At 44.7% G+C, this 13281-nt stretch overlaps 1 protein-coding gene across 1 annotated transcript in view; it reads right to left on the bottom strand.

Annotated features, from left to right (window-relative positions):
- ALK (ALK receptor tyrosine kinase) overlaps positions 1 to 13281 on the bottom strand; it is a 514101-nt gene that overhangs the window by 6133 nt on the left and 494687 nt on the right. Inside the window, exons 24-27 of the mRNA XM_027833891.3 lie at positions 6679 to 6776; positions 3965 to 4057; positions 1851 to 1952; positions 137 to 271 (exon numbers count right to left, since the gene is read on the bottom strand). Coding sequence (XP_027689692.3) covers positions 137 to 271; positions 1851 to 1952; positions 3965 to 4057; positions 6679 to 6776 — 428 coding nt within the window. The remainder of the gene's footprint in view (positions 1 to 136; positions 272 to 1850; positions 1953 to 3964; positions 4058 to 6678; positions 6777 to 13281) is intronic.

The raw sequence follows: 13281 nt of genomic DNA on the forward strand, positions 1-13281 counted from the left end.
GACAGATAACATTACCAGTAGGGAAAAAGTCTTTGGAACTTGAGTTCATTAAGGAAGGTCATTAAATATATGGTCATAAAGATAATAATCTTCTGGCCAGAGCAGTGTTCATGCACAAAATGAGTTAGTCTCATACACGGGGCCAGGGCAGTTTTTGGGTGGATCCATCCTTCCTCCGTTAGTTACAAATTCCAGAACCTCCTGGTTACTTTTGCTAGGATAAGGCATGTATCCAAGAGAGAATATCTCCCACAGCAACACACCAAAGGACCTGGACACAGAACAGAAGGAAAGAAGGTCAAAGACACAGGCACAAAATAGCATTGCAATTCAACGGCTATGCACTTAGAGCCATTAAAAGCAGTATTTGCTTTGTGCACCCTACAGTCAGTCAACCTGCAGAATTCTCAGCTGCAGGAGAACACGAAGACAAAGTGGCTGATGCAAAAGAAGGGCTGGATGATTTTATGGGCATCAGTAACAACAGTTATTAAGCAAGCCAAGACTGTGATGTGGGTAATTAAATGTCATGCTTCAGAGTACAACTGTTTGCCCAGCAGGGTCAGGAAATAATCATACATACTTTGTGTCTAGCATGTCATAATTTGATACAACAGGTGTATTATTGTGAGAAGACTTACATTCTTTTGAGGCATTGGGCATTAGCCGCTGCCGGAGGCAGGACTGTGGTTTGATCCTTTATGGCAAATCCTGTGTTCCTGAATAAACAACAATGTACTTTGCTCTTGTACAGATGATACAAGTGACCCCTAGCTGCAGAGTCCTAGCCCCATATGTTTCAGGGAATTAAAATTAGAATATTCCCTGGGTTACATCACAAGCTTTGGTCTTTGTGGCTGGGCATGTAACACTCTGAAGATTGAAAATACAACCTCCTCAGCGTTCATTTGACTGGCAGCTTGGAAAATGCCAACATTTTATGGGTTAAACACTACAGTGTGGTTGGGAACAGAATAAAACAGCCCAACGATCACCACATTGGTGCTGATGGACAGCATACAACGCTACTGTGTCCCTGGGAGGATTTAACTTGTTCCATCAGCTGAGAAACAGGCTTTATACTCTCACTCCACATCCTGGGAAGGCAGCTGGTGAACATTAGTACTGGTGGCTTCACAGTCGCCTCCTCTCCCCAAACACTCTCCTGCACTCCGGGCTTCCTGACCCAGCTTCTCCTGAGCGTTTCTTTCCCAATCAGCAGTACCCCTGCTCTGTCAACACTGGCCCTCTGCTTCCTGACACGAGAGACTGCCAGCCACAGCAGAGTGAGCAGGGCTAGGCTCAGACACAAACAGTTCAAGTGACTGCTCAAGACCCTGCACTTTTGGGGGTATCCACAGCCCTTCATTGACTTGGCCAGCCCAATCTCCCTCCCACCTTCCCCTGGGACCTGGAAACACATGGCTTAATGTGCTGCATTGGGCCACGGGGAGGTGGCAATTTAGGGTGTTTCCACTTGCTCCTCTGACACTGGCTGTGTCTGTCCCTGCCACTGAAAGATGGTTTGCTCCTACAAAGAGGCTAGACTCCTTTCAATAGCATACAGCTGACACCTTCCTTCCTAGATCACCTGTTCATAACCAATACAGCATCTAAGCCAGTTCCATTGCTCTCAGGAGAAAGTCTTCATGTTGCAAGGATCCGGCTATTCGCTCCCTCATCCCCTCCACTAGATCCCTGGGTTTCAAACCTCCATCTCTTCTTTTTTTTTTTTTTTTTCGGGGGGGGGGGGGGGGGGCGGCGGGAAGGAAGGGAACGTGTTCCTTTTACAATGGGAAGTAGAGAGTGAGTCATTTGTAAAAACAGATTACGAAAAAAAAAAAGCCCACCATGTATCAGTTTTTGATGTAAATATTCCTTCCATAAAGGCCTCGGGCGGCATCCATTTGACTGGCAGCATTGCACACCCTCCCTTTCGATAATAGCTGGCCCTGCAGAGGAAAAACAAAGTGAACAGTCGGCCCAGGATTCAGAAAGAAAGTGGCATTACTATAGTACTTTTCTAATTAAAGGATTACAGTTACCAGCCTGGGGACTGGCTCGTTTAGTAAAGAGCTTAAATCGTGGCTTTTCTTACAGACAAAGGAGCATGGCAGAGATTATACTGACAAGATCTTTTTCTATCCATAGTAACAGTGGGAACAGGCATTTAATGTAGGGACAGTTCTGTGCTGTCCCTCACTTTGTGCCTAATCCCGCAACTTGTGAGTAATCCTGTGGATAGTTTCACTGGAATTACTCACATGTGTAAGTGTCTCAGAGCAAAACCTTCCTCTTTGGAAAAGCTTTTTCACTGTAGCAGGAATGACATTTCACAGCACTGATACCCACATCCAGTTAAGCACCCACCTCAAAAATAATAAAAACCTATAACAAACAAATCAACCACCAGAAAACAACTCTGCTAGGTCAGATTGGCAGAGACCCTAGGGTTTTTCACCTTCCTCTGCAGCATGGGGCCTGGGTCACTTGCAGGTTTAAACTAGTGTAAATGGTGGAGTCTCTGTCACTGGAAGTCTTTAAACCATGATTTGAGGACTTCAGTAACTCAGCCAGAGATTAAGGGTCTATTACAGGAGTGGATGGGTGAGGTTCTGTGGCCTGAAATGTGCAGGAGGTCAGACCATGGTGGTCCCTTCTGGCCTTAAAGTTTATGAGTCTATGAGAATACCCCAGGCAGCATTCTTAGCATGGTAAGGGAGAAAAGCCAGAGTGCACATGAAACCCACTAGGAATTTTGCTATTACCATCAATTTTATGTAGATGGTACCCAGACACTGCGGTGATGGCTGTCAGCATAAAATCCTAACAATCTTAGCTAGATATCAGGCCCTTTGTGTTGATATCATTTAAAATTAAATCCATCAAGATCAAACCCTTGTACTGGTAGTCACAAATGGGAGCTTGTGCATGCAAGCGACAGTGTGCACACAAAGTGAATGTCTGTGCATAGAAAAGTGTGTAAATTTCATAGGCTCCTTTGAAGAGGAGTAAAGAGTACTAGCAGTTAGTTGTGCCAAGTGTGCATGTGTGACAGAGGCTGTTTTGCCATATCAGAATCCTCTTGTATTGCAGGGCTTCATGGTAGTAGGGTCTTGTTTGGTAACAAAAACCTAAGAGCTCAGATGCACTCACATCTCTAAGGGAGTGCTACAGTCCCATCACCTCAGGCTGGGAGATTCCCAGAACTCAAGCTAAATAGGGTCAGGCCTGCTCAGTACTTGCATGGGTGACCTCTTAACAGAAAAATCCCAAGGTACTATAAGAAATTGTGTTGGTGATTCAGTAAGTGGCTTTCTTTCCACTGAGTCAGGAGTGAATCAATTCTCCAGCACTGTGTTAGGAGGCGCTAAGGTTCTGAGTTGCAGATGAGCTGTAAACTGATGTCCTGACCACTTGTGATCATTAAAGATTTCCTGGCACTTCTTGCAAGCGCAGCATCATTAACCCTAGTGGCCTGGCTAAATTCCAGTTTGGGTAATTACAGTCTCCTGATCTTTCCTGCTTTATATGCAGTCAGTTGAGGAGATTTACTTATGACAAAAAACGGAAGGGAACAGGGTCAATACCAAGGAAGAGGGAGATTAAACTCAAAGTGATTTGGAGCCACAGAACAAAAGGGCACACCAATGACTTATGCCACTTAGTGCTGAAAAAGTGAAAGGAAAACAACTAGGGATGGAATCCAAGAAAAGGAGAAAATGTTCTCTGGCCATATGGAAAACTTCTCCCAGGAGAAGGCTCTGAGGAAGCAGTGAGCAGCCTGTCAATCCACAGCTTGAAAGCAAAAATTGCATCAGACAGGGAGTCATATGGGAAGGATTTCAGAAATATCCCTTTACTGGGGTCAAATAGAGCAGCACATGATGACACTTAACTAGGCACATAATCTTCCGTTCTGGTAAATTTCTGCTTAGTGACGCCATAGACTGAGTTCTATTACCTGTATATGTCCCGGGCCATTCCAAAGTCTCCAATTTTAGCTACTCTCCCAGACCCTTGACAAGTAAGGAGACAGTTCCTGGCAGCAATGTCCCTGAGAAAGAGAGAAGAAAAGCAGCAGAAAGAGAGGGAGAGAGAAAAGAAAAAAATCATTTAACCTTTCAACAGTTTTGCAAAAGCCCAAGGAAATTACAAGAAAACATGGCCTGCTTTTCTGAAGGGCTGAGACCCTTCAAATCCCAGTAAAGTCAATATCTGCGGATAACAAGCTATGTCCCATTGTTTTAGTAGAAATCTTTTGCATTTAAACATTCCATTTGCTACTTGTAATAATTCTTTAATGCCTTTTATCATCACACACACATTACTCAGTATGGCAGGAGCCTCCTGCTAACACCCCATCCTCGCAAGTATTGTTGAGACTCTAGAAAGTTGGCAGTAAAAGATCTGAGTTGGACAATCCACCTCTTCCAACAACACACCGTCCCAATCATGAGTACTGCCCCTATATCTAGTACATCTTTGTCATGCGTAGTCACTTCTATGCCAGAGGCAGGCAGTACAGTCCGTGCTACAAGGAAAATGCTCAAACTTGGATTTCAGAAACTAGACAGACACTTGAATTACTAGAATGAAAACCAAGAGCACAAGCCTGGCAAAATCACCTCAGAGAAGTGAACTAAAAAATCGCAGCAATAAGTTTGTGGCTCCCCTGCAAAGCCCTGCAACTCTGCTCCATGTGGCTGCTAAGCTTTTCCAATGACCGTTCAGGACAGTGGGGAGAGATAAGGGACAGATAATGGGAAAGCACTGATGGTTAGCACCTTGGACTTTTCAGCCAGAAGGACCACAGATTTGGCTATTCTTAACCATGGTGGAGGCTACAAAACTCTCAAATTATTTCCTTAAAATTAGAACTACTGAAGATATTGAAAAGGTCTGAAGAATGTGGACTAGATTTGCATTATTTTTATAAATATTTTGTGTACCTCTATATGTCTGAGTATTGTGGTGGGGCTTGCTGTATAGAACACTATGGGTTAATTCTTAATGTACCTCTCAACACATACACAGGAACCAGGCAATGACTCTAACTCAGCTACTGGTGCCTAATGGACAGTACAGTGCTGGAAGTCTACTTCCAACCCCTCTGGCGAGATGCATAAACCAGACTGACCAGGTTCAGGTGTCCCAGGACAAACAAAGGGACTTTTAAATGAATAAAAGAGTGCCTGTGAGCTCTAGGAGGAGACTGAAGGTCAGACGGACACAGAGGCAGATGCTGCAGGGGGTGCAGTCTATCTCATCCAGGCCCAATGCCGGGGGAGCCTGGGAAAAGTGGGACCTATCTAAACTGACAAGGAAAGATTAAGGCATAGGTATGATAACATGTGTACAAGCCTTTTATTGTTGTAACCCTTTTAGAACATAAGAGCGACCATACTGGGTCAGACCAAAGGTCCATCTAGCCTAGTATCCTGTCTTCCGACAGCGGCCAATGCCAGGTGCCCCAGAGGGAATAAACAGAACAGGTATTCATCAAGTGATCCATCTCCTGTCGTCCATTCTCAGCTTCTGGCAAACAGAGGCTAGGGAAACCATCCCTGCCTGTCCAATAGATATTGATGATCTATCCTCCATGAACTTATCTAGTTCTTTTTTGAACCCAAGTCTTGTTCTAGTCTTGGCCGTCACAACATCCTTTCCCTCACTGTTTGTTGTGTTCCTTTGGTTAAATAAATAATACTTTGTTTGGAACAAGCTGTTCTCTGTCACTACACTTTCATACTGGTCACACGTGCCAAAGAGAAATCTACAGCAGCGGGCAAAACACAGCTGGAGCTGCTGACGATTCCCAGTTGGTGAATAGGGGACCCAGTCTAAGAGTGGGGTGAATGGTGAAATTTCATCCTGAGAGAAGTGCAGGTGTTGGGCCTGTCTCTTGGAAAGGTACCCAGGGGGAAACTGAGCAAAGGATCAAAGGTACAGCTGACCCTGGAACCATAACAGAGGGGATTTAAGAAATACTCCTGGAAAGAGAAGCTCTGGGCCTTCAGGTCATCATTAAATTATTGATGTTTGGAAAATGTGGAGAGAGTATTGCTGTCTTAACCACATATCTGAGGCCTGGATGGGAACAACCCCTACTGAAAAGGGGACAGGTGAGTGGCTCTCTAGCCTTGCTTGACTTTGTGGCTAGAATCAGGCCCATCTCAAACATCTTACACACTGGGAGCCGTCAGTCATATGGTGCCATTTTTCATTCCAGGTCTGAACTTTAACGTGTGTGTGTCCAGGGCCAGGATGAGAACAGCAAGGAAGCACAGAATGCAAGAATGAACAGAAGGGCAATGATCAAAGCTTGCTGGAGGGAAGGCCTGCAACCTACTGTAACAAATTCCTGGTTGCTTTTGTGCAGATGACAAATAAACTGCATGCATGTTGTGGCCCTGGGATAGAGCTCAGGTTCTTTGGCACCATGAATACAGGCCTTCCTCACTTGAGATAAAGTAGAGTCCCTGTGAATAATTACTATTTGTTGGGCTTTTGGCTCTTATCTTCTAAAAACATCCAACCACTAGAGGGCAGTGGTACACAAACATATTCACTACAGAATTACCCGTACATGCTAGCCAATATATTACAATACAATACACACCCACACGTACAAAGGGCAATGGTAAATAGTCCTTAATAGCAAATGGTCTTACTCACCTGTGAATGAAGTGGTTTTCTTCCAAATACTGACAGCCACATGCAATGTCGCGTGCCACATGGAGCAAGTCCAGCATGCAAAGGGAAGAGGGTTGGCTCTACCAAAAGACAAGGTACAAAGTGGAGTTAAAGCAGAAATGCTGCATGGTTCATCTTCAGAGCTATGAGTCACCACTGAGTTAGGGAGATCTCAAATGAGGGACGTGAATCAAATGCTAACACAAATACACAAGGGGATGTAAACTACTTCATACATGGCTTTCCAACTAGCATAAATGTTTCATATATGGTGCTGGCACCTAATCATACACACAAATTTCACTAATAGAATCAGAATCACTAGAGCTGATGCCTTACTGTAGTAGGTCATCTAATTCCCCACACAGCTGCGGTAGGATTATTTCTTACAGTGTATTCTCCACTGCTTTATGCAGTTTAGCTTTAAATGCGCTTATACTTCCTCTCGTGGGAGACTATTCCATGGTCTCAGTATTATAAGTATTTGGGTGATATTTAACCTGAATTTATCTTTGCTCAGTTTCATCCCATTATTCATACTCCCTTAAATCACCCTAAACAATCAGCCCATCCTCTTCTACTGCCCCCACATATTATCTGAGTTTCTGAATCCCATCTTGGTATTTGCATCCTTCACATATGTGTAGATTTTTATCAATTGCCCCTTTAGGTATTTAACTTAATCTCCAGGAGCTCATCAGTGCAGGGAGCTGATGTCCTGTGATAGGAAAGGGAGCGTACGTTCATGCAGAACAACACGATGTACTTTGGAGAGGAAGAATTGCCTTTAAGTGACATGACTGATAGGCGGGCATGCCAGCACTCTCCACACCAATCAAGCAGCTCATCTTCATGGCACCTATTAAAGAGCAGCATCTTTTAATGCTGTATACCCCACTGACTGATACACAGCAGTACTGGTTCATCAGCACCTAGGACTTTAAACGCCCCACTCCCTTAATGAGGAAAGGTCACTAGGGTCCTGGTATGCTGCTCCCTGCCGCCCTCCAGCTCTGAGCCATAGTGGACTTTAGCCTAACCAGCTCCTAGCCTCCCTGCAGTTTGCAGAATGCACAATTGAACAAGAAACAGTGAGCACTGGCTGCTACAACCGAGGTCTTAGTCTTGGCTGAAAGGGTTGGGTTAAACCCAGCCCCAAGGTACCTAAGTCTGATGAAGGCAGCACCAAAGAACTGCAAAGCACCCGGCATTATATATTGTCTGAGCAGAGGCTTACCTGCACAGCATCACGCACACAGTTAAGCAAAAGGGACAGTGTAGACTCATCTATCCTGCCTGTGTTTTACTATACACATGGTTTGTTTAACATGGACAGGGATTACTGAAATGCCCTAATCCATAGGAGAAAAGGGCTGGGCTTTTATTTATTTATTTGTGCATAGTGTTGTTCCCTGAAGCCTTACTTTTTGATGGAGGATCTCTTTTAGTCTTACACTGCTGATTACTGAGTGATTCATCAGCATTGAATATATGGCTAAAATGATCAACAAAAGGGTGCTGCTGTCTTTTCTTAGGGGTCTGAGCAGGGGCTGCTTCAAACCTTTCAACCCATTTAATGGCCTTTCTCCTGTGATCATGGTTCAGGAGCCAGTAGCCGATTCAATGGCTACCCAGTGAATAAAAAGTCCAATTCTTTTGGTGCAGAAACTGACCCCTGGGCTGAATTGAGCTAAGACACAAGGCAAATGGAGGGATGAAGCCACAAGCTGATTCTAATTGTGACGCTTTTCCTTCCTTGGTCAACTTTTGGCTAAACTGTAATTGTAAAGCAGATGTGACTTATCAGCCAACGACAATTTATCTGAGTAATTTGTCTGAAAGACAGAGTTTTCAGAACCGTTTTGTGCAGTGAGCAATCTTGACACACTAGAGAATCCGCTTTACAGCTGTTTACCACTTTTGCTCCCCAGAGGAGAGAAAGAAACCAGCTGGAAACTGTAGCTCACGATCAGCCTTCAGAGCGAGGGGTGCATTGGAAGCGCTAAAGCAACATCTTCTGTCCCCCCCTTTAAGTCCAACCTCTCTAAAGGTGAAGGTGACCGCAAAACAAACTCTGACTATTGTTCAGTATAATCACTACTCTGCACAACAAGCTTCAGGATACAAAGGAAGGGAAATTACTGCTTATCTTCTAAAGCCATCCTCTGATTGCTTTGCCACTTGAGAAAAGGATCAAACAGATAGGGCTTTGAACTCCACAGAAAGGAGAATTTTGCAATGTTCTCAAAAAAAGAAAAGGAGTACTTGTGGCACCTTAGAGACTAACAAATTTATTTGAGCATAAGCTTTCGTGAGCTACAGCTCACTTCATCGGATGCATTCAGTGGAAAATACAGTGGGGAGATTTTATATACACAGAGAACATGAAACAATGGGTGTTACCGTACACACTGTAAGGAGAGTGATCAGGTAAGGTGAGCTATTACCAGCAGGAGAGCGGGGTGGGTGGGGGAGAACCTTTTGTAGTGATAATCAAGGTGGGCCATTTCCAGCTATTGACAAGAACGTCTGAGGAACAGTGTGTGTGTTTGTGTGTGTGTGTGGGGGGGGAAATAAACATGGGGAAATAGTTTTACTCTGTGTAATGACCCATCCACTCCCAGTCTTTATTCAAGCCTAAGTTAATTGTATCCACTTTGCAAATTAATTCCAATTCAGCAGTCTCTCATTGGAGTCTGTTTTTGAAGTTTTTTTGTTGAAGAATTGCCACTTTTAGGTCTGTAATCAAAGTGACCAGAGAGACTGAAGTGTTCTCTGACTTGTTTTTGAATGTAATAATTCTTGACGTTTGATTTGTGTCCATTTATTCTTTTACGTAAAGACTGTCCAGTTTGGCCAATGTACATGGCAGAGGGGCATTGCTGGCACATGATGGCATATATCACATTGGTAGACCCCACTGTATTTTCCACTGCATGCATCCGATGAAGTGAGCTGTAACTCACGAAAGCTTATGCTCAAATAAATTTGTTAGTCTCTAAGGTGTCACAAGTACTCCTTTTCTTTTTGCGGATACAGACTAACATGGCTGCTACTCTGAAACCTGGCAATGTTCTCAGTATGTTCCTGGCATTTGAGCAGCTAAGTACCACCCAAATCTATTGAGCTTATCTTACTGCTGAGAAGCAGGGAAGTACAGCCCCTAAATAGACACTGACCTTCATTAGAGGTGGGACAGAACATCCCTGGGACATCACGGACATCCTTGGGTCCATGAATCCCTGAAATTTGGGAGAATTTGGATCTGAACTTTCTGGCTTGGGCTCACCTCTGATCTTGATAACCCTCAGCTAGGATAAATTGGTAACGCTCCACAGAAGTCAATGGATTTATTCTTATTTATTATAGGCTATTTTTCACCAGCTGAGGATTTGGCCTATGTGTATAAATGTTACATTTCTTGTTTAGAGTCCAATGGAATGCTTATTTTGTTCAGCTCAGTTGAATGTTTCTTTTCTTGTATGTGGTAAACTGTAAATGATAACAATAAGGGAAGGACAGGGAAAGTAGGAAAAAAGGTGAAGAATGGAGAGAAAGAGTGAGGAGGAAAGGCAAGAAGGGAGAGACAAAAGGGGTAGTTATGCAGTAGGCAGTAAAGCATTACCACTGTACCTGCCAAAGCTGATTTCTCTTTGTACTTAATTTTCCCTAGGAAGCTAAACTCCCTTTTCTCCGTCAGTGTTTTTTTAAAAAAACATCATTGTCTGGCTGGGCACGACATGGTCGGTGAGACTAGAAATCTGCGTGATCAAAGGGAAAGTCACTTTGCTACAGCCTGCCCTCTAAGGGCTGATCTACACTGAAAAATCACACCCTGAGAGATATAGTTAAGACGACCTAACTCCTGGTGTAGATAGTGCTAGGTCTACGGAAGAATTCCTCTATTGACCAAGCTCTTGCCTCTTGGGGAGGTGGATTAACTACAGCAACGGGAGAAGCCCTGCAGTCGCTGTAGTGAGCGTCTACATTGAAGTGCTGCAGCCATGCCGCTGCAGCCTTTAAGTGCAGACATACCCTCAGATTGTCTACTTTGAACTTCAGTTTAGGGTCACGAGGAGCAGGATTGAGTAGATACAGGCTGCATAGCTGCAGGCCAGAGCAGTTGTACACAGGATCGGTCAAACTCCAGCATACGGGAGGGAGCCTACCAGCCAAATAAGTGAGCATCCATATTTCTAGCCCAATATTCCCAACTTTAGCATGACAACTGTTAACCATTTGAGCACAGCACACTGCCCATCTCTGATATCACACCAATGAGTGCAATCCCTGACTTTGTACTTCCCGAGCCAGCAAGTGCAGGGTGAACAATGGAGGCAGCATTCTCAGACCCAGCGGGTGCCTCCGGTCACCCGAAAACCACTCTGACAGCTAAAGAATGAGCTGCACTGGGACTCTTGCCTGGCAGTCCTCAAACAGGATGGTGACAGTGATACATGGCCCCAAGGGTGAGGATGGGTTCAAAGTAGAGCTGGAACGTTTGGATCCAACGTTTGGAACTTGCCCAAAGTTTAGGGATGTTGAGAACTGGAGTTCTGCTTCGGCCCAAGCCACCAAGTTCAAGTCAGTGTTTGAGCCTCCTCTTTCTCAGAGTTTGGTGGGGGGTGAGATGCAGTATTAGTGGAGGGTCTCTAGTTCAGGGGGACATGGGAGCTCCTGAAGTTGCCAGCTGGGCTACCCTCTCAAAACAATAGTCCCCTACATAATATCTGATGATGTTATTCCTGAACCACCTAATGGAGCCCAGGAAGGGCAGAAGGAAGGTCAAGGAAGAGATTGGGAAGGAAGGAGAGGGGTAAAGGGAGAAGTAACTAGGAAAGAATACTTGTTGCATAGAGCACAGGCATACAGAAGCTTTCCACATTCCCTCATTTGCGTGTACATCACTCTTAACTCTGTGTTTGCCACTAGCTGTCAGAGAGACTGAACAGAGCAGCTGCTGACATGGGGAGATGAAAGCACTGATGCATGGGGTGGTACTTACAAACAGTAGAAGGGCAAAAAAAAAAAGAAAAGAGAAAACCCTCAGCTCAAGCAATGTCAGTGATTTCATTCTATGAAAATAAAGGGCCTTTTATCATCAAAAGTGTCTGGTTTATTTTCCTGTAAGAAATAGGTCAAAATGCCTGCAGTTCACAATGAATATCCTGGGTGCTTCTCCACTAGGGCCCAGGGCATTGCAGTCTTGGCTTCTCTCTCTCATTTAATGAGCTGAAACAAGCACTACATTGTGGAGCGATGGTGGGCCCGGCCACACACCATTCCTCAGTTTCATCTGACAGTCAGCACCTCCAGCAGCACGGCTTGCTCTGGCATTAGGGCTGTGGATCTGTACCGACTCAGTGGGAAACCACAACCTGCTGCTCCACTAACCCTACTTCCCGCGGCACCACATCAAGAGCAGAGCCCAGGTTGTAAAGTCTAAGATACCTGGCCTTGGTTCTGAATTACCCCTGTGCCCGGCTCTTCTTTGAGTCCAGTGCTCCAGTGTGGGCTCACCTCTAGCCAGACGCCACTTCATTGTGATGTCTGACAGGACCACAACACAAGGTGTTGCAAAGAACCAAACTCGATTCTATCCTAGAAATTGTCTGTCGAGATGTGTATTTCAAACCCGCACAGTTCTGGGTGTTTGGCCCCATAGTGTGGTCAGCAGAGACTTTCATGAGCGCTTAATCCCGGCCATGGTTTAGAGAGACCCTGTGTAGTGAGATTAAACAGCACAGGCTGTTTTTAGTCACTACAGAGTCTGTTTGTGTCCAGCAGTCTCCATAAGGAACCCCCTTTGTATGCATTACAGCCAACTCCTCTCTCTTCTCTACCGCGAGGGTCCTACAGGATCCAGAGTTTTGCTCTGGGCTCAAAGAAAGAGACAGACAATCTGACAAGTTTGGTGCTAAGCTTCCCCAACATCTAGACCTTTGCTGATCCAGTGGTTTGACTGGACTCGAATCTATTTTGCTTAGCATCAGTAAACTTTGGCAGGCACTTTCTAGTTATTGTTATACAGCATTTCCTGGTGGTTCTGGTTTCACTGGGAAAGGCTCTAAGAACACAGGACATTTTAAATAGCATAGCAGGTTCTCGAACCCACCAATTCAAGGAATGAGTCTCCTCTAGCTTACATCAGTTTTATGCTTGTGTAACTCCACTGACTTAAATGGAGCTACTCCTGATTTACACCAGTGCAAAAAAATCAGCTCCAGCTCACCAATGTCTTCTTTTTGGAGTGAGCGCAGGCCTAAATTTCTCCTCCCCGTTTTTCAGCACACAGTTTAATCCCCTCCTTTTCCAGAAAGGGGCTGAGGGCTTTGGGACCTATTCATACTCTTTCATCCAAACTGTCTTTAGTTCTTTTTTTTTGCTAATGTTACCAGTGGTCTGATAAAGACCTCCAGATTTTATGGGTGCTGGGATTTTAGAAACAGTTGCCACAGGCAGTGAAAAAGCCACCATCTTTTTAAAGGGGGTAAACACTGAGGAAAGCTCACAAGTGAAACTACTGACTCTTTCCACCTCAGCCACTGAACTCTGCTTAAATTTGTCAGCTCATTGGGGCAGGAC

The sequence above is a fragment of the Chelonia mydas genome, chromosome 3 (assembly GCF_015237465.2).
Source record: "Chelonia mydas isolate rCheMyd1 chromosome 3, rCheMyd1.pri.v2, whole genome shotgun sequence".
In the NCBI taxonomy this organism is placed as follows: Eukaryota; Metazoa; Chordata; order Testudines; family Cheloniidae; genus Chelonia; species Chelonia mydas.